This window comes from Lutzomyia longipalpis, chromosome 1, assembly GCF_024334085.1.
Source record: "Lutzomyia longipalpis isolate SR_M1_2022 chromosome 1, ASM2433408v1".
NCBI classification, from domain to species: Eukaryota; Metazoa; Arthropoda; class Insecta; order Diptera; family Psychodidae; genus Lutzomyia; species Lutzomyia longipalpis.
This window is the reverse complement of record NC_074707.1, coordinates 42,080,234-42,100,513: the sequence shown is the minus strand read 5'-3', so window position 1 is coordinate 42,100,513 and position 20,280 is coordinate 42,080,234. Positions and strand designations below refer to the sequence as shown.

At 38.2% G+C, this 20,280-nt stretch overlaps 2 protein-coding genes across 2 annotated transcripts in view; both read right to left on the bottom strand.

The window, feature by feature from the left end:
- Positions 1–5,888: 5,888 nt before the first annotated feature.
- Positions 5,889–7,811, bottom strand: LOC129787422 (methionine--tRNA ligase, mitochondrial). Its single transcript, XM_055822991.1, has 3 exons — positions 7,646–7,811; positions 6,595–7,554; positions 5,889–6,533 (listed from the first exon to the last, which is right to left on the bottom strand). Exons 1-3 carry the CDS (start codon positions 7,719–7,721, stop codon positions 5,941–5,943), a joined length of 1,629 nt encoding a protein of 542 aa, XP_055678966.1. The 5' UTR covers positions 7,722–7,811; the 3' UTR covers positions 5,889–5,940.
- A 604-nt stretch (positions 7,812–8,415) lies between these two features.
- Positions 8,416–20,280, bottom strand: part of LOC129787409 (disintegrin and metalloproteinase domain-containing protein 12) — a 31,049-nt gene continuing 19,184 nt past the window's right edge. Inside the window, exons 2-10 of the mRNA XM_055822969.1 lie at positions 19,574–19,677; positions 16,491–16,679; positions 16,247–16,389; positions 16,033–16,138; positions 14,682–15,202; positions 14,054–14,559; positions 12,901–13,407; positions 11,654–11,780; positions 8,416–11,073 (exon numbers count right to left, since the gene is read on the bottom strand). Coding sequence (XP_055678944.1) covers positions 9,000–11,073; positions 11,654–11,780; positions 12,901–13,407; positions 14,054–14,559; positions 14,682–15,202; positions 16,033–16,138; positions 16,247–16,389; positions 16,491–16,679; positions 19,574–19,677 — 4,277 coding nt within the window. The 3' untranslated portion in view covers positions 8,416–8,999. The remainder of the gene's footprint in view (positions 11,074–11,653; positions 11,781–12,900; positions 13,408–14,053; positions 14,560–14,681; positions 15,203–16,032; positions 16,139–16,246; positions 16,390–16,490; positions 16,680–19,573; positions 19,678–20,280) is intronic.

The following is a 20,280-nucleotide window of genomic DNA, read 5'->3' as shown; positions in this document are numbered from 1 at the left end:
GTGAAAGAATCACAGGTATGAGAAAATATAGAAAGCAATATATCTTGATGTTATCTCTATTTATTAAATAAAAAAAAAGAAATAGAGTGAGTAAAAATTTAATAAATGTAAATAACACTTTTAGAGAATATAAAATGTAAATAAAAATACATATAAAAAAAATACAAAAACATACAGGAATAACAAGTCAAAAAGGAAAAGTAAGAAAATGTGTGTGTGTACAGAGTGTTTGTCCTAGGTATGAACCCCTAATTAAATTATTCACAACAGATAGAGAATCTCTCTATCCCTTTCAAGACTTTTACGCAAACAACACCCCACAATCCCTTAAGAACGACACACCTAAACCCACCCCCGGCTGCCGCGTGGGAACTCCCATTCAGCAACTAACAATTATATGGAATACATAGCTTTAATGAGTGTCGCAGAGAAGACCAAGGAGGAATTCTAATTTTAATTAATTTTTCCGTCGTATAATGTCGAGTGGTTGAACGGAACAGCGCGAGAATAATAACGCCTACACCCGTAAACCCTTTCGTTGTGAATAAATAAAATTAAAATCTCATGTTCTTTTCCACTCCAGCTTTTTTTCCCCTCACACAACACACAACGGAAGTGGCGGCGGAAGTGGCATTTTGAGAAGTGCAGAATTGTGCTAAAGATGAGTAATTAGTAGTACAACAGGATGGTTTTGTGGAGTGGACAAGAAGGGTCAACGAGATGAAATAATTAGAATTACTAAACGCGTATTTTTCTCGGAAAATGTTTACAAAAATTTGCAATTTCAAAGGAAAGTGTTTTCTTTTGAACTTTTTGGAAAATTCAACCCGAATTTTTCCAAGGCTGAGTTTAGGGGCGTGGGAATTTTTTGCCAAACAGACATCTAGCTTATTTTTTATGCCGTTTGATTGATTGGGGTATTATATTGCCTGTCTGCTGAATTCTTTTTTTACTGCAAGATTCGAGACTTTACTGTGAGACATTTTTAGTATTTTTATTCAATGAAAAGGCCTAATATTTATTTTTCAATTAATCCTAAAAAGCTTTCTTTTTTTCCAAATTATTATTTCTCTAACAATGAAAGCTTTCGAAAGCACAAAATAGGTTTTCTTTAATTTTCTCTAATAAAAAATGTTTTTTCCAAGTAAACCAAGTCAAAAGAATTCCTTCACATTGATCTCAAAGTTTTTCCAAACACTTTAATAAGACCAAAATAACAAATTCCACGCAAGTTCAAGCGGAAAATCGAGAATAGCTCTGTGAGAATCTCGATTGCAGTCACATATTTGACCTGAAGACGGTCATTGACGAAGAATTCCAGTTTGAGCAACACACTCACATTGCGAATATATTGGAAATTGCACAAACGCAATGGGGAAGACAAAGTTACAAAGATACTATGAACCCTTGGTTGCAAAAGCGCACGTCTTAGAATGTCGTAGAATGTCTTAGAAATTTCCCAGATGCCACATTCTCCCTTCAGAGAGATTGTGTTTGGATGAAGAGAAAAAGAGAAGGGGAGAGGGAGAGAACGAGGTGATTGTGAAGTGAAGGAATATTTATCTTTATTGGTAAAATGGATCTAAAGAATTATTTTGTCTTTTCAGAATTACAATTCTCATGCAGCGAGAAAGTCTTTGACAAGATCTCTGTGGAACTTGAAAACTTTATATAAACTCCTCTATATTTTATAGTCTATGAGACACTTTATTAAATTAGTTTTCTTAAAAAGAAAAATTCTCTTCCCAAAAGAACTTTTGAGTGAGACATTTTCCCTCAAGGAAGTTTGTAAGAGAAATAATATCTTTGAGAAGCTTTTAAACGGAGATATAGTACGAAATTTTTTTGACACAGAAATGGATAAGGATAATACAAAACTAGGTCCAAAGGTTTTTTTTACCTACAACTGAATTACTTTTTACAGCATTCATTATGTAATTTATAGCATAACGCGAATTAATCCGTGGAAAAAAACTCTTAAACGAAACATAAATTCCGTGAAAGAGTTGATTCGAGCTTTTTACATGCTGGATGCTTTTTTTCTACCTGGGATAAATTCTACAACCATATTTGATTAAAAAATTAAAATAGTTTCTGCAATTCGACAGAGAAATCAACTATTTTCCTAGATAAATTTAAACATTTTTTTACTTTCAAAAAATAAACCCAAATTCCCCTCATTCCGTGCTTTCATCACGTCCTGTTTCATTGAAAAAATATTTTAAGCTATTCAGTGCCGTACCCCCATTACTTCCTTTATATTATAACACATAAAACGTAATATTTTAGAGAAATATCGCCTTTGGAAGTATCCAGTTGAATGGAGAAAGATATGGGGGACATTGCTTAGGAAGGGATCCAAAACCCACCCACTCTTTCTTATAAATGTGTGTTCCTCTTAATATGGGAAATGATATGACAGAATCACTTAAAGGAGCTTCTGTGGGGCTTTGGGGCTTTTCAGGTCAGTTTCTGATTCACTTGAAGATGCCAAAAGCGGACCCCCAGACATGTAGGTGGGTGCGACAGTAAAAGGAACAATGTGAAATGATCATCGTCTTCGAGCAGAGAAGAAGAACACAAGACGACATTTTGGGGGAGTTATAACTTTTCAATAATCTTCACACACAATCTCAAAATGTACTGGTAAGCTGACCAAGCTTACGGGAGCTGTGTTTCTTTCAGTGTACCAATTTTGTGAGAGCAAACTAGAACGCAAATTAATTTAAATACGCGCAAAGTCGGGAAAAGTTGAAAAGTCATACCCTAAGAAATCTTTAGAAGGCTATATCTCGAGAACCGATCCATAGATTTTCATAAATTTTTTTTTGTTTTAAAGGTCTCGAAGTCAGCTATAACATATCGAAAATTGAAAAAAATTTATGTCGCCATTTTCGAAAAATTCGAGTTCGAAATTTTCGAAAACTTTGTTTTCGATTTTAGCGCCTCTTGCGGTCATTTTTCGAAGTTGCAATGTTCTAGACATTTGTAGGGTTTCTCGAAACCTTTCATTTGCGCTTGAGTTGATCAAGATCGGACTTGTAGAACCCGAGATATGACATGCCAACTTTGGAAGGCTATATCTCGAGAACGGATCCATAGATTTTCTTCATTTTTGGCATGAAGCTAGATAATATGGTCAGCTACAACATATGAAAAAATGAAAAAAATTTATGTCGTCGTTTTCGAGATATTCATCGAAAACTAATCGAAAATTTTGTTTTTGATTTTTGGCCCCCTAGCGGTCACTTTTGAAACTTTGGATGTTCTAGAGAGTTGTAGGGTTTGTTGAGATCTTTCATTTGAACCCGGGTTGATCAAAATCGGTCAAGCCGTTTTCGAGTTATGGTCGATTTTCGATGAAAAATAGTGGCGGCCATATTGACTAAACGGCTTGACCGATTTTCGAAAATGAGGTATCGTTGGAAAGCTCTTGATGACCCCTACAACATATCAAAATTTCAGACCTCTAGCTATAATAGGGGCTGAGATATAGCGAAAACAAAATTTTGAGGTTATCCAAAATGGCGGACGGAGGGGTGGGGGGGTGGACTTGACTTCATAATCGGATTTCTTCAGGTCGATATTTAAACTTTGCCGTTTACCGCAAGTCTCTATCTATCACCGTTCTCTCGCAATTTAGCGTTGTACTACGGCCGGACGGACGGACGGACGGCCGGAAAAAAATTTTTTTGGCGCATACGTTTTTTGGAATGTGGGGACCCTAATTCGTGCTCATCCCAAGTTTGAGCCCGATCTGACGACTTTCGATTTTGCTCGGTACACAAAAGCTGTGTCTGAAAGAAACACAGCTAAATGGGTTCACAGCACTGTGGTGCGACAACACATGAGGAGATGAATGGTATTGGCAGAGAAAATTGAAAGCATTATATTACATACTTTGTGCAATGGGTGGGAAAACAAAAATAGTCCAGTTACTCAAGAAAATTATTTTGCCACAATTAGTAATTAATTTTTTAATTAGAAATGTATAGAGAGCTAGAATTATATTTTTAACAAGAAAAGAAATTGAATGAGTTCTTATGATAAATAAAGTAAATAAATTGGGGTCAATGACCATTGAATTGAATTTTTTGTCACGCTCTTTCTTGATAAAATAGCTTTTTAACAATAATCTGGATAATTAAAAAAGTTCTTATAGTTTTTAGACACCGAAGAAGATATTTCTTAACCTTATGTTGAATTAGAAGCTTGATAATTTATTAAAAATATTTATTCAGTCTTATTTATTAAAAAAAAAAGGAGTTTATCCGCTTTCCACAGAAAAAATCCTTTATTTGAGGAAATAATCAGGACACGCCGGATACGCCTTAACTTGTAGAGTATGAAAATAGATTAAGAAATTACCTAAAAGACAGCCGATTTTTCACTGAGAATGGATGTGAAAACCCAACGAAAAAATGCTCCAAAATATAGATAATGACGTCATCATTATAATCTCTTTTTAGTCTTTTTATGTAAAGGTTAAAGAAATCTTTTCAAAAATCGCAACAAAATATTAGCATAAATTCTTCATACATTTGCAGAGAATAAATTCAATGGTGACGTCATTATTTACATTTTGAAGCAAATCTTTAGTAGAAATTCAAAAGTATCTTGGGCATTTTTTTATTCTTTTTTTTATCTTCCACAAGATTAAACCTATTCTGATTGTTTTGTCAAATCAGAGGTTTTCTAAACAAAATGAGTAAACTCCTTTTATTTTATTAAATTGCCCTTTTTTTATATAAATCACAATTATCACAAAAATATCATTTTCTTAAAAAAAAATTAAGAAAACACAGTAAAGATTCAAATAAGGAAACGCATTGGAATTTAAAATCATTACCTTCGAAGCCTTTAACCTTGACTATAAATTGCCTAAAATTAACCCTGAGATTGAAGTTCTATTTTTAGGCTTCAATTTCATATAAAATTGACTTGATGAAAGAACAAATTTCTCAGAAGGAATTATTGCTGAATTATAGAATTATCCCACCTGCAAATGCTCCACATGGAAAATTACATACATACATATAAATTCAATCAGTAATTTTGGTAATTTCCCCACAAACCTTGCAATTGGTCAGTATTTGGATTTTGGGCACGCAATGGATGATTAACCGAACAAATGCGTGTCCCACACATAGTCAATCAGTCACCCAAATGACCCCCAAAATTGATTAATCGCAGTGAATTCACTAAGAATTGATTGACTCGCACAAGCACCCCCTCATTTCACACAAAAAGAGCCTTTGAGGTTGGAAATTGGGATTGAAGGGTTTTTTTTCGGGGAGATTTTAGAAAAATCATCATCGGAAATTGATTTTGGCACCAAATAAACACCGGAAGTTGGTGGAAAGTTGAGTGTGGGCATGGGGTGATAATTACAATTTCATTTCACCCCAATTAATCTTCACCGAGTGGATTGAAGTCATGGAAGTGGGTGAAAAATGTTTTATGGTTTCTTTTCAGGAGAAAATATGATTTTCTTTTATTTTTTCAAATAAAGATTTTAAGAGAAAATTTATCAACAAGCAGGAGAACCGGGAAATGCGGGTTAAAGTAAGTCATAAATCGGAGAATTTTCATTAATTTATGTTAAAAAAAATTTTTCAGGAAGAAATTTTTGAAAAAAATCCATTTAATGAATATTTTTTTAAATAAAAAAAATAACTAAAACAATTTTTTTTTCAAATAAAGATTATGAAAGGAAGTTTTTCAACAAGCTAAAGAACCAGAAAATACAGTTCAGGTAAGACTTAAATCGGAGAATTATCATTGTGTTAAAAAAATATTTTTCTTGGAAGAAATTTCTGAAAAAAAATCCTTTTACTTTTATGAATTATTTTAAATAAAAAATTAAATTAAATGAATTAAAAACCAAGTTTTTTTTTCAAAAATTTCCTATATTTCCACTTTATGAAAATGCATCATCTCTTACCTTCCTTGGGAAGAAGCTACTTTCTCTCCCTTTTCCAGCTGAAGCCTCCGGAAAAGCACCGAAGAAGCCGAAGAAAGATTTTCCTGATTCCTTCCTGTGCTCTTCCACAAGAAATCCTCACAATCCTTCCACTGTCTCTGTCCAATTGCAAGTTTATCCAGCAATTGTCCTGTCAATTTTGGGACAATTGGCTGCAGGATAATCCCACAAATCCTCAGAGTTTCCATTGTGAGGCAAATGATTGCCTCAAGACGCTTTATTTGCTCTTCTGTACCCTTTTTGAGCTCCCAGGGACGCGTTGTTTCGAAAAAGTTATTCCCCGCATGAAGGGCAGCCATGACAGTGTCTACCACGAGATAGAAATTGTTCTCTTGGTAGTGAGCTAAGCATTTCCCGGGCAAAACTTCCAGGGAATCAATCAATTTCTTCGTTGCATCCAATTTGAGCAATTCCTGGAATATTTCTGGGTCAAATGCTGGCCTAATTTGTTGAGGATTCAAGGATTTTGCGCAGCATCTGGAGAGGAGATTCCCCAGAGTATCAGCCAGTTCAGCGTTGAGAAAACGGAAGATCTTCACATCGCTGTAGTCTGGAAAAAAAAATTTTAAATCAGTTTTCTTGGCCATCACTGTAAAATACTTCAAACTCACTTCCATCACTGTGGGCAACTCCTTCGCGGAGAAGGAAGTACCGCAGGCCCTCAGATGTGTAGGTTGATGCCCTGTCAGATGGATCTACAACATTTCCCCGACTCTTGGACATCTTCTGCCCATCAACAGTCCAATGGGAATGAACAAAGAGACTCCCAGGAGGTTCCATGTCGTTCGCAATGAGAAATGCCGGCCAGTAGATTCCGTGGAACTTTAGAATATCCTTCCCAATCACCTGAACACTCGGTGGCCACATTTTCATGTCATCCGGATACCCGGAGCAGGTGAGATAGTTCACAAGAGCATCCAACCACACGTAGACCGTCTGGGAGGGATCATCGGGAACGGGAATAGCCCAATGAACGCGAGAAGCTGGTCTTGATACAGAAATATCTGGCAGAGGTTCTTCCAGGTTGTCTAGGAGGATTTTCTGAAATTTCTTAGGGCGAACGGAGCCTTCCCGCGAGGCCCATCTGATGACTTCCTGCTGGAACATGCCCAATTTGAACATGTAATTCAGCTCTTCAGTCCACTCAGCTGGATGACCAGATTCCAGGGAGAATTTCCCACCCTTTTCATCCTCTCGGAGCTGACTATCCGTTAGGAAGGTCTCATCGGACACACAGTACCATCCTGAGTAGTTTTTTGAATAAATCAAATCTCTCTTCCTGAGTTCACCCCAAAATTTCCCCACAGCGGAAAAGTGACGTGGTTCAGTTGTCCTTATGAAATCCGTGTAGTTAACCCCCATCTCCTTGAATAGATCCCTGTACCTTCCGGAAACCCCCGTACAGTACTCATCAACAGGGATGGAATTCTGGGCAGCAGCCTGCTGAATCTTTGTTCCATGTTCATCAGTTCCTGTTGTAAAAATGTTCCCCGGATTAGGCCGCAAGAGGTTTTCAAAGCGAAATATCGCATCAGCAATCACAGCGGAATACAGGTGACCAATGTGAGGAGCTGAAATACCAAGAACTGTCATGAAATCTCCTGGACAGGAAGAAAACTCCTTTGGAAGGGAGGTTAGAAATCAAGAGCCTGCTATATTTACCTGCATTTACGTAAAATATAGGAGTTGACACAAAGAATGGTTTGGTGGAAGTTGAAGAAAATCTTCTCAAGATCATTTTCTGATAGATTGTTTGGCCAGGAGATGCGTTTTTATTACTCAAAAATCACTAAAAACTTTTTTTTATAACAAGAAAATCTGGATTTGTTTACAATTTTGTTGTTTTGTTTTATGCTCAAGAGGGGCGCTAGAGTCGTTTAAGGGGGATTTTAAAATTCAACGTCCTTTTAGAAAAGCTTCGGGAAAAATAAGATTTCCTTTTTTTTTCCAAATTTTTGGGCATAAAACGCATTTCTGGGACTCTTGGGGCACTTCCGGGTGCTTCAAAGTTCCAGGGGAGTCGCTCTGTGTGGAAATTGAGGCTGGCAGAAATTTTGACGGTTGGGTTACAAATTTGAAAATTTTGACGGTTGGGGATTTTACACGCACTTTTTTTCCCGGAATTGATTTTTTTGAACTTTTCAAAATTTTGATGTCAACCGACGCGGCGGCGCTTCCTGATCACAAAAAACCCAATTTTCCCAGAAAATTGCGCGGAAAATGCGAGAAAACTGCGAAAAACTGAATGTGTGAGGGAGACAGCATCAGTTACGTGGTTCCGTCTCATTTTCCCTTAAGCACTAGCAGTGGTAGCTTTTGGAAGTAAATTTAGGGCGCCAAATTCAAAAAGTGTTGGACTCTGGGGGAAAAATATTCCACAGCTATTGCAATTGATCGAATTGGTCTCGTATAATAAATCTCAATGCAAAAAATTCTTTCATTTGACTTTATTTATGAAAAAAAAAAACATATTCTTTGGCTTATTATATACATCAAAAAGATTTCCTTAACATATAATATTTAAGGACAAGTGCGTGTCTATGAAAGGATGAGTCGAAATCACTAGAAATAGTTTTGATTTTTCAATTTTTTCTTCACATTTTGGGACATCTTAAATTTCTAAAATAAATTCAGTCTAAAAAAATATTCGTTTTAAGGGAGTTTTCCGTGTGAAAATTCGCCGGGAAACTCGCGAAAAAAAATTATACATTAAACGGCGAGGTCCGAAGCTGCACAATTAAAAAAATTATGCAAAATCTCCTTGTTTTTTCCACTAAATTTAATAAAATCCTTTCGAAGATTTTTTTTGTAAGAAAAGCACCAAAAAACTGGCGTAATGTGATTCTTAGGTGTAATAATTTAAGACTTTTCCATCTGTGTGTTTTCTTAAGATTAAAAACATCAAATTGATTAAAATGTCCAATTTTTCAACATTTATAAAAGGCAGCAGATTCTCCTTCAGCTGCTTCAACATTCATACATCGCTTGTGCACGGAGAAGATTAACAAAAATACTATCACTTTTTCCCTCCTTCGAACTTCTGCTGTAGCGCCGCCACATTGGACGCCTTCCCGGAGGCCCCCCGGGCAGCCGCTGTGAGGATGCGACTCTTGGAGGAAGCCATTGTGGGGCCATTGCTCTGAGGTTGGGCATCAGCAGGTGCTTTGGACACCTTCGGCATTTCGCGCGCTTTCACCGGAGGCGGTTTCTTTCCGTCTGTGATGGAGTTTTGTCGTGGTTTAGCCACAATATTGGGTTTCTGGAGGGTTTGAGGTTTCACAGGGCCATTTGTGACCACATCCGGGGGTTTAGATTTCACTGGAGGCGGTGGATTTGATGGCACAACATCGGGATTCTTCGGTGATGGTGTCCTTGTTCGCACTGTCAGTGGTTTGGGATCCTTCTCATCCTTCTTCCCACCAACTTTGTACGAAGATGAGAATGGACCTGGTCGTGATGTATGATAGGGCTGATATTTATTATTTTTCTTCTCCTCACTTGCGTCCTTAATCTCCTTTGCATCCTTCTTAGCCAGCAACCCCCTTCCTGCAGCATTTGCAGCGTCATTCGTGGCGCCAACTGGAGTTGTTGGGCCTTTACCCTGTGGCACAGTGGATGAAGTTGTGGTAGCTGGTGGTGGTGATCTGAAGCTACTGAACGGCACTGGTTTCTCCGGAGGTTTAGTTGGAGCAACCCTAGCAATGGGTGTGTTGATTGAAGTCGGTCGGAGGTAGCCACTGGATGTGGTGCTAGAGTTGCTCTTCATGTTCATGTATTCATCTTCAGAATCAGCACCTTGGGATGTATTGGCGTACGTTTGATCATCATCCTCACTTCGTTTCTTCCTGATTGTCGAAGTTGAGTAAATTGAGTCGAGATTGCGATTTTCAATCTCATTCACAATCTCCCCCAGGAGGCCCATACTCTCAACACTTGTGGAAATATTACCCACTTTGGGAGGACTGGGAAGCTTAGGAGGTGTCGGGGATTCCTCAATGACGGAATAAATGTTATCCGGAGGGGTAACAGGAGTGGATTCTTCGCTGATGTGCGCAAGAGGAGCTTCCCCTTCTTCACAATCCGCATACTCAGGGGAACTCTCGGGGGTCACCTTCTTCGGGGGCGGAGGTTTTTGATACTCATTCTGAACAGGAAGAGACGGGGGCACAGGCGGACGTGGGGGAGGTGGCGACTTGGGGCGATTCCCCACAATACTGGGGGGCCTCTTGAGTGGCGACGGTTGGCGCATTGAGCCAAATGCCGGGTGTTGGGGTGCCTTTCGTGTCGGCGACCTCATACTCTGTGTCCGATTGATAGCATTGGTGGTGGTTTCCGGTAGGGGTATGGGTGCGGATATTTCGATTGTCTTCAGGCGCTCCCTGTCAATCACACGGTGCACCTTTCGCTCAGCAGGTGGCTTCTCCTCCTTCTTCAGGAACGACGTAATTCTCTTGAGCGTCCCACTTTTGGGTTCGCGTGGGAGTGGAGCATCATACCCGTCCGTCTTATCGTGCGCCTCAGCAACAGGTGCCACCGGAGCGGGGCGCACCGGAAAACGCCCAGATCCTGAATGCTTCAGCGGTGACATGAGTTCCTTTGCCGTGCACGTTGAAGCTTCGAGGATTGGACTGGAGATTAGGGGTCGTGCATGTGTGCCGGGGTTCGGTGGTGGCAGCGCGGGGGCGGCAATTGAGGCTGCACGCGTCACACTCGGTGATTTTACGGGGGATTTAACCTGTGTCTGGCTCCTTGTCACTAAAGCTACATTGTTAGGCACCTTGGGAACGGGCGGAGCAACACGATTCGGCACAGTTGAGGCATCTTCCTCCACGTGCTTCGTCACGGGCGTAACGAAGGCTACATTGGGGGCTGTTATGTTGGTTGACGTGGCATTGGGAAGGGGCTTCAGGGTGAACCCCTTGAATTTCCCAAACATATTGTTATTGAGCAACGATGACTCCTGATCCTGACGACTTGATCGCAAAAGGGCTGAATTCATATCATCCGGACTACTAGGCGTTGACTTGGGTTGTCCACCGGATGATGGGGAGAGACTCTTCGATGGGCTCTGCTTGATCAGTTGCTTAGGACTGTTTGAAAGTAAAAAATTAAAAGGAAAATCTTTTAGTTTAATGTGATTTTCAAACAAACCTAAATCAATCGTGAGTGAGGGTTAATTTTAATACAGCAAGATCACTAAAAATTTAAATTTAAGCTTTGCCAATTAGAAAAAAAAATCTTTTTATATAATTTTTTGAATTAAAAAAAATCATTTGAGTGATCTTCGGTGTTAGTTTGGTGGATTAATGCAAAAAAACATTTAAAAAAAAACTAAAAGGATCTAAAGTACATACCATCATGCTCTTATATCGATTTAAAAACAACAACAAAGTACAAAACGTGCGACAAACAGAGGTGTGTGTGTGAAGGCTTTTGTGAATGATTTAAATCCAACACCGTTGTAAAATAAAAAGTAAAATATGCACTAAATCTAAATAAATTATTAAAATTATCTATTGGTCATCATTAAAATGCATTCATTTGAGACTTTCTCGCGCACACAAGCGATGGCATTTGGCGAGAAAGGCGCGATTAGTGCATGAAATTAGGGAGGAACGTCTAATTTCTATCCCCCTCATCGATCGTTCAGGTTTGAGATCAATTACGTACACTTGTGGTGTTCTCTTGATCATCGTGCGATTCTGCCGGAAGTAGTAGACAAGGAAGGCCACCAGTGCACAGAATGGCACGATTCCGAGGAAGAAGATGTACATGGCAGTCGTGAAGCCAGCTCCAGCTGCAAATAAAATGAAAAATTGATTTATTAATTATCTTGTTTATTCGTTTTGCATGTTGGTTACATAATCAACTGAAAAAGGTTTAAAATAAGCATTTAATAAGTTTAAAATTATTCCGGATTTTAATATATACATATGTATATATTTTTTTAAATATTAATTGATTAATTTGTAAAAATAAAAGTCAGGTAGAAAAGAACTTTTTAAACTTTTAAGTTCTTAACCCTTCAGAACCATTGGGTCATACGCTGACCCAAACGCTCGATGAACATTTTATGACAGCAAAAAGATATCCTCAAGGACTCACGGGATCAGGAATAATGAAAAACCGAAAATTTTTGAGTTAGGATTTTTTGCCAAAAATGTTTTATTTGAGTTCAAAGGAACCCTCAAAAATTATTTTTAGTTTAATCAGCTCGCTAGATTGATCACAGTCCTTAAAGGGTTAAAGCTTTTTTTTTTTAAATATTTCTTAGAAAAGTCTTAAAAATAAAAATATTTTTTTTATGATTTTTTTGCTCTTGATTAAAACTTACAAAAGAACAAGATAAAAGTCAGTTAGAAAAGAACTTTTAGACTTTTTAAGTTCTTAAACTAAGCCTAGACTTAATTCCCAAGACTATAAGGCTATTAAGTTCTTGAGAACTGAAGTAGTTTCTCAAAGAAGTTTATTAGAGATGATAACGAAGAAATAAGCAAAGATAAATTCCATAAAGCAATTTCTAACGGAAAAATCCTGAATATTTCAAATATCTTAAGAAAATTTCCCCATTAATATAAAAAATTTAAAGCAATCAAAATGATTTATCTTCAATCATATTTTTTTATGCTTCTGAACAAATCTATTAATGATCTTTGCAGCAGTATCCGCAGAGACTGCAAAGTTTATTATAATAATAAACATTGATAAGCTCTGATGCTATGCTTCGAATGAAATCTCAACCGCAAAAACATATTAAATGAAGGAAAAAAATCAACGCTTTGTTTAAAAAAAATCAGCGAAGATTTTCTAAGAATTTTACAGCCATTAAACGATTTAAAAAATCAGTTAAACGCAGATTATTCAATAGAAGGGTCATTCTTGAAAGTCTTTAGTTTTTTTTTGTATAAATAACTCACCATTGGGATTAGATGCTGGTCCACTGTCAAGGGATCCTCCGGGTCCTGGGGCATCACAGAAAGGTGGAGCAAACCCTTTGTCGCAGTGACAGTGACCCAAGCTGTTGCACACCCCATTTCCATTGCAATCATCCGGGCATGCGATCCCAACTCCAGCCATTCGAAGACTCTCAATTGCCCGACATTTCTGCTTCACGCACATCTTGTCAACGCCACACTTGGAGCCATCAGGAGCCAATCCCGGATCCATTGTCTGCAACCCCAAATCCACAATAGCCGTTCGGCAGACCACAATCCTATTCTCGTGATTCATAAAGCTGTGCGAGAGCACCGAGACGGATTCCATGCCGAATTCCAGCCTCTCATTGAGATGCCGACAGTGCAGCATCCCGCAGTAGATGTCTTCACGATCGCAGTTTATGTATTGATTGGAAAAGCGTTCAAAGCCACAATTTCCATGCCTTGTTCCATCGATATTCTTGCTATAGCACTCATCGGAGGAATTTCCTGAAAGATAGAGAATTGATTTTGCAATAAATTCCCCTTCTTTGATTCACAATTTTATTTATGATCCATGCTTGAAAATACGATAGAATAAACTTTTTTTTTATTTATCTATGTTGAAATATTTGCAGAGTTACGTAAAAAATCTCCGCGGTTTTTTTTTATTATTTTGGTTTTCTTATCAGACTCGCGAAAAGATAATAAACAATGTTACAGGTGGGTGTATTTGAGGTTGTTGTGACACTTTCTTATTTAAACAAGACAAGATTAAAATAGAAATCTTAAGATAATAATAATCTTGCCGATCTTGGCGATCTTTTGGGTGATATTCTTTAACAAAATAAATTGAGAATTATTGAAAAAAGTAAATCCTAAAAGGAGATTAATCATGGGGTTCAATGACTCATTCAATCGATCTCAATTCATTAGAAGTAACAAAAGAGGAAAAAATAGCGTGAGTAATTGCGTCGCAGCCAGGTGCAAATTCCCTCCGTAAGAAAACGATCAGAGTGATCAACTAATTTTCTGCTTCACATTGCTTGATGCCAATTAAATTCACATAGGAATACACACTCATAGCAGACTAATTCCAATTATTCCCGCGGAGATGAGAGAAAAGAAGAAAAGAATCATTAAACGTTTAATTTACCTGAAGGGCCCCAGAGAACTTTGCATTGATCGCCTCGCGATCTGCATGATCCTTGGTAACAGTACGCCTTGCCGCGATCACACTCCTCGGTGTCTCGCTTGAACACATTATTGGGGCAGTATTCGGATTCTCCTGTGCAGAATTCCGGGAGATCGCATTCGCCATCTGCCGATCGGCACACGGTGCCCGCTGTCCGCGGTCGGCACGTGTCCAGATCGCAGCATTCACCTGTCGCACAGCTGGCATTTGCGTGGAGCATGCAGGTGAATGGGTCGCAGCAGGAATTCTCGCAATAATCCGGCAGACCGCAGTCGCATTGTTCACCCTTCTCCACGAATCCATTGCCACATTGAGGGCTGTCGAAGAGGCGTGTTGGCCGATTCTTCAGGCAGTGGTTCATGCCATGATGGAAGGCCAGGTTGAGCTGATCGATGCTGCATGAGCTCCAATGGCGCGGTGCCACTGATGAGCTCGATGCTGACATTATGCACCTTTCGTCTTCGCACCTGCCGCCAAAAAAATACGATTTGTTAATTACCTTATGCGCCGTTTGCACATATTTTTGCGAATTGAAAGCATCGCGCATAATTGCTTTTTAAGGCAAAATAATTTTTTTCAAAGCACTCACTTGCAATCTGCTGAATCGTGCTCCATGCCGAAATTGTGACCCATCTCATGGGCAACGGTGGTGGCTACAACCCCAACAATTTGGCTGTGATCCATGGAGACACCTCCTGAGAATTCATAAGTACATATTGGACCCTTGAGGGCCTTTCCTACCACACCGCCGTCGAATTGTTCACGCGTGAGTAGCTGAGCATTGTCATTTGGGAATTTCTGGACTAGCACCTTTTTGCGGTAATTGAGGAAGTTCTTGAGCGTTCTGTCGCCATCACTCGAGAGCTCCACCTCATTGGAGTCCGTCCACACAACGACCCCGATTAAGGCAATAAAGATATTGAGTGGCATGTACAGGGCATTAATGATGTTGGCTATCGTCTTGCAGTGATTGTGGACTTTCTTGAGACTCTGCCCCAAGGCATTGTACACCTTATTGTCCACAACGAGGAGTAGCTCAACAAATGATGAATCACGATTTGCATTGTACGGACCACGAATTGTCTCAATATCCTCCACAGCTCTCTTATACTGCGGAACAAATTTTGTAAGAAAAGAGATAAGAATGAGAATGTTTTTTTTTTCACTTCATCCCACATAAGAAGTTGAGTTGATGACTTCAGGAAGGAAAAATTCTATAGATTAAAGATTAATTTAAAATTGAAATTATTGGTCAGATTTCATTGCAAAATAGTTCTAATTTATCTATAAAATTCTTTAGTCTTCTAACTCTGATATTTTCCACTGTTCTCAGCGTTTCTCAGTTACTCAAGAACGAGGAAAACTGTGGGAATATTCATTAAGAGATTAGAAAGATTAGCACATGATGATTCCTACGCGACTTGTTTACTTTGTCACCAAGAAAATTCTCAATAAGGAAATTTTATTGCTTGCAAATGCTTTTCCCTCAATCACTTTATTTTTTCTCGAGAATTTTCTTCATCGGTGGATGATCAAGAAAAACATTTCCTAAGTATTCTGTCTAATTGCTAATTATTCCGTACAGAAATTGGATCTCATTACCCTCGATGTCCTCGCAAATTGGGTGGAAATGTAAATTAGGGTGCAAATGTTTTGTGCCTGCGGGGTGAATTTGGTTGAGAAAATCAATTCAATTAAAAGTGAAAATCACCAAGAGGGTTGGTTGGAAAATTCTTAAAAAAAAAAAGACCTTATGCCCCTTAATGTATACGAAAAGTGGAAAATCAATAGCCAACCTGTAAGGTTTTATTGTGATTTTATCACGCCGGAACGTACGAGGTGGAGTAAAAAAAAGTTAAGGAAGGAGTGGTTTTGAAATTACTACGTTCAGGGTTAAAATCCTCTTGAAGTCACGCCATAGATTTTTTTGCTTTACTCACCCTTAAAATTCTATTAAATTCAGAGTCTTTCAGTTCATTTGTGCCATTGTGGCTCTCTTCGGTGCCTTCATACCCACATTTACCGTCCCACTCAATATCAGCATGACTGGGAAGAGAAAGAGAATTTTATTGGAATTTACCGGAAGTAGGTAAATTAGCAAGCAAAGTGAAATTCTTTGTGTTGGGCATTACACATTACATATTAAAATCTTACCTGTAGAGAAAATGATCGGAATGCAATTGACTATCCGTTCTGGACTCTATGTAGAATGTTTCCTGCCCATCAAATATCACACCACGGATGCCATCGCACGTTGAAATGGCAGCCCTTGAGTCCTTATTGCCTCGTATCCTGCCCTATAGTCCAAAAGAATTTTTTTGTATGTTTAAAAGACAATTTGAGAAGGGACCAAAAAGGATGCGAAGGATTAAAACTCTCGATTGATTTTTCCACTCACCACATAGTGACAGTGATCCGAATCCTCGCGCCTTGTAAAATTCTCCAATCTATGCCCACCCAGGCCGTCCTGATAGTGTAGGAAGTGCCCATGGGGCAACAAATCCTCATTCAGTTGTAAATCCAACACAATACTCTCGCCATTCGCCTTCTCGAATGACATCGTGATGTGGGTCGCATGGAGGCCATCCTTATGTTTTAAAGATAAGAGGGAAAAAAGTTAAATGGATGAAAAACACCCATCACTCGTATTTGCTTTACATTCTCCGCAAACAGCTTATTCAATGATTAGGAATTTTTGGGGTTAAATAAATCAATGAAAAATTCGTTATCTTTCCATTATTTTTATTTATTTTCTAATGAATTATTGAACTATTCTTTTAACTATTTCCCTTTAGTGTATATGAATCGGCCTCACTGATGCACCTGCGGGTACGGGATGACCCAAAAATCCATTCAGATTTGCTCTAAAATCAACAGGAGAGCCAGAAAATGCGAAAAACTGCTTTCAGCCAAAAATATGTATGAACTTTAAGGGAAAAATTGAAAATTCTTATTTTTTGCATTTGAAACTTCCCTGTGGTACATATCGATCAGGCTCATCGACGAACCTGCGGGTACGGGATGACCCAAAAATCCATTCAGATTTGCTCTAAAATCAACAGGAGAGCTAGAAAATGCGAAAAACTGATTTCAGCCAGAAATATGTCTAAACTTCAAGGGAAAAATTGAAAATTCTTATTTTTTGCATTTGAAACTTCCCTTTGGTACATATCGATCAGGCTCATCGACGAACCTGCGGGTACGGGATGACCCAAAAATCCATTCAGATTTGCTCTAAAATCAACAGGAGAGTCAAAAAATGCGAAAAACTGCTTTCAGCCAAAAATATGTATGAACTTTAAGGGAAAAATTGAAAATTCTTATTTTTTGCATTTGAAACTTCCCTTTGATACATATCGATCAGGCTCATCGACGAACCTGCGGGTACGGGATGACCCAAAAATCCATTCAGATTTGCTCTAAAATCAACAGGAGAGTCAAAAAATGCGAAAAACTGCTTTCAGCCAAAAATATGTATGAACTTTAAGGGAAAAATTGAAAATTCTTATTTTTTGCATTTGAAACTTCCCTTTGATACATATCGATCAGGCTCATCGACGAACCTGCGGGTACGGGATGACCCAAAAATCCATTCAGATTTGCTCTAAAATCAACAGGAGAGTCAAAAAATGCGAAAAACTGCTTTCAGCCAAAAATATGTATGAACTTTAAGGGAAAAATTGAAAATTCTTATTTTTTGCATTTGAAACTTCCCTGTGGTACATATCGATCAGGCTCATCGACGAACCTGCGGGTACGGGATGACCCAAAAATCCATTCAGATTTGCTCTAAAATCAACAGGAGAGTCAAAAAATGCGAAAAACTGCTTTCAGCCAAAAATATGTATGAACTTTAAGGGAAAAATTGAAAATTCTTATTTTTTGCATTTGAAACTTCCCTTTGATACATATCGATCAGGCTCATCGACGAACCTGCGGGTACGGGATGACCCAAAAATCCATTCAGATTTGCTCTAAAATCAACAGGAGAGTCAAAAAATGCGAAAAACTGCTTTCAGCCAAAAATATGTATGAACTTTAAGGGAAAAATTGAAAATTCTTATTTTTTGCATTTGAAACTTCCCTTTGATACATATCGATCAGGCTCATCGACGAACCTGCGGGTACGGGATGACCCAAAAATCCATTCAGATTTGCTCTAAAATCAACAGGAGAGTCAAAAAATGCGAAAAACTGCTTTCAGCCAAAAATATGTATGAACTTTAAGGGAAAAATTGAAAATTCTTATTTTTTGCATTTGAAACTTCCCTTTGATACATATCGATCAGGCTCATCGACGAACCTGCGGGTACGGGATGACCCAAAAATCCATTCAGATTTGCTCTAAAATCAACAGGAGAGTCAAAAAATGCGAAAAACTGCTTTCAGCCAAAAATATGTATGAACTTTAAGGGAAAAATTGAAAATTCTTATTTTTTGCATTTGAAACTTCCCTTTGATACATATCGATCAGGCTCATCGACGAACCTGCGGGTACGGGATGACCCAAAAATCCATTCAGATTTGCTCTAAAATCAACAGGAGAGTCAAAAAATGCGAAAAACTGCTTTCAGCCAAAAATATGTATGAACTTTAAGGGAAAAATTGAAAATTCTTATTTTTTGCATTTGAAACTTCCCTGTGGTACATATCGATCAGGCTCATCGACGAACCTGCGGGTACGGGATGACCCAAAAATCCATTCAGATTTGCTCTAAAATCAACAGGAGAGCTAGAAAATGCGAAAAACTGATTTCAGCCAGAAATATGTCTAAACTTCAAGGGAAAAATTGAAAATTCTTATTTTTTGCATTTGAAACTTCCCTTTGGTACATATCGATCAGGCTCATCGACGAACCTGCGGGTACGGGATGACCCAAAAATCCATTCAGATTTGCTCTAAAATCAACAGGAGAGTCAAAAAATGCGAAAAACTGCTTTTAGCCAAAAATATGTCTGAACTTTAAGGGAAAAATTGAAAATTCTTATTTTTTGCATTTGAAACTTCCCTTTGGTACATATCGATCAGGCTCATCGACGAACCTGCGGATACGGGATGACCCAAAAATCCATTCAGATTTGCTCTAAAATCAACAGGAGAGTCAAAAAATGCGAAAAACTGATTTTGATAGAGGAAAAATTGATTTAAGTAATGCTATTATTCTTAAAACATTTCAAATTAACATTTTCCTAATTTTCCCGCAAAAATTAAACTTCCACTCATTGAAATTTTCAATCTTTTCAACACCCACTCTCTCACAAAAGTTTACAAATAATAATAGCTGCAAAATTGTATATTGTTTAGAAACACCCACGCGTTGAGTGTCTATTTCGGTATGAAGTATTTAAGAAGTGCCTTCTTCAGAACAGCCAAAAAAATTGCTCTTCTCAACAAATTTGCTGTTTGGGTGGTACCGCGGCCGACAACAAAAAATAAACTTTGCTATTATTTTTTTCTCTTTAAAAAAGAAAAGAACGAACCTCCTCCAGTGTGGTGTTAAGCGATCTCTTGTGCCTTCCATGAATCACTCGTGGTCTAATTAGTGTGTGCGATGAAAATTGTCCTGCTGGATGGAATCGCTCATCTGCAAAGAGACATAAAAAGGCATTTTATTAGTGGGAAACTTTCAATTTTCATAAAATGCAAATTAATGTTCACTGCAGTCTATGTTTGCATTTTAATGTGGTTTTTGACTCCCTCGCATGTGGCGAGGAGATTAATCAATTGACTGCGCGCGTATCTTCTTTTATTTTATGAATGACCCATAGATTATTGGAGAGTTGAATTGTCTCAAGCAAGGTCACGCAGCTTGTAAATTTTCTTCACAATTTTCATCTCAAAAAGAGCTTAATGTGAAATCTCTTGTGGTCTTCTCTAGCGCAAAATTGTGCGATAAAATATTGCTTGTGAGTGAAATGAGCAAAGAAACTCTTCACTGTCTAAGAGGCGACATTTCTTCAGACTATAAATAAATATTTCAAGTGGATATTTTCACATATTACTTATGTTTCGTTCTTTCTATTTTGTCTTTTTTTCTTGCTTTGCTATGGGAAGTTTTTGGAAGCGCGCGCGACAGTGTATTTGAGGAAAAAGACCGCATTTTCAAACACTCAAATTAATTTTCTGTGTGCCTTCGTGGCGTCATGAGGAAAATTATTTCTTGGGCGCTTTTCGCATGGGGAAAACC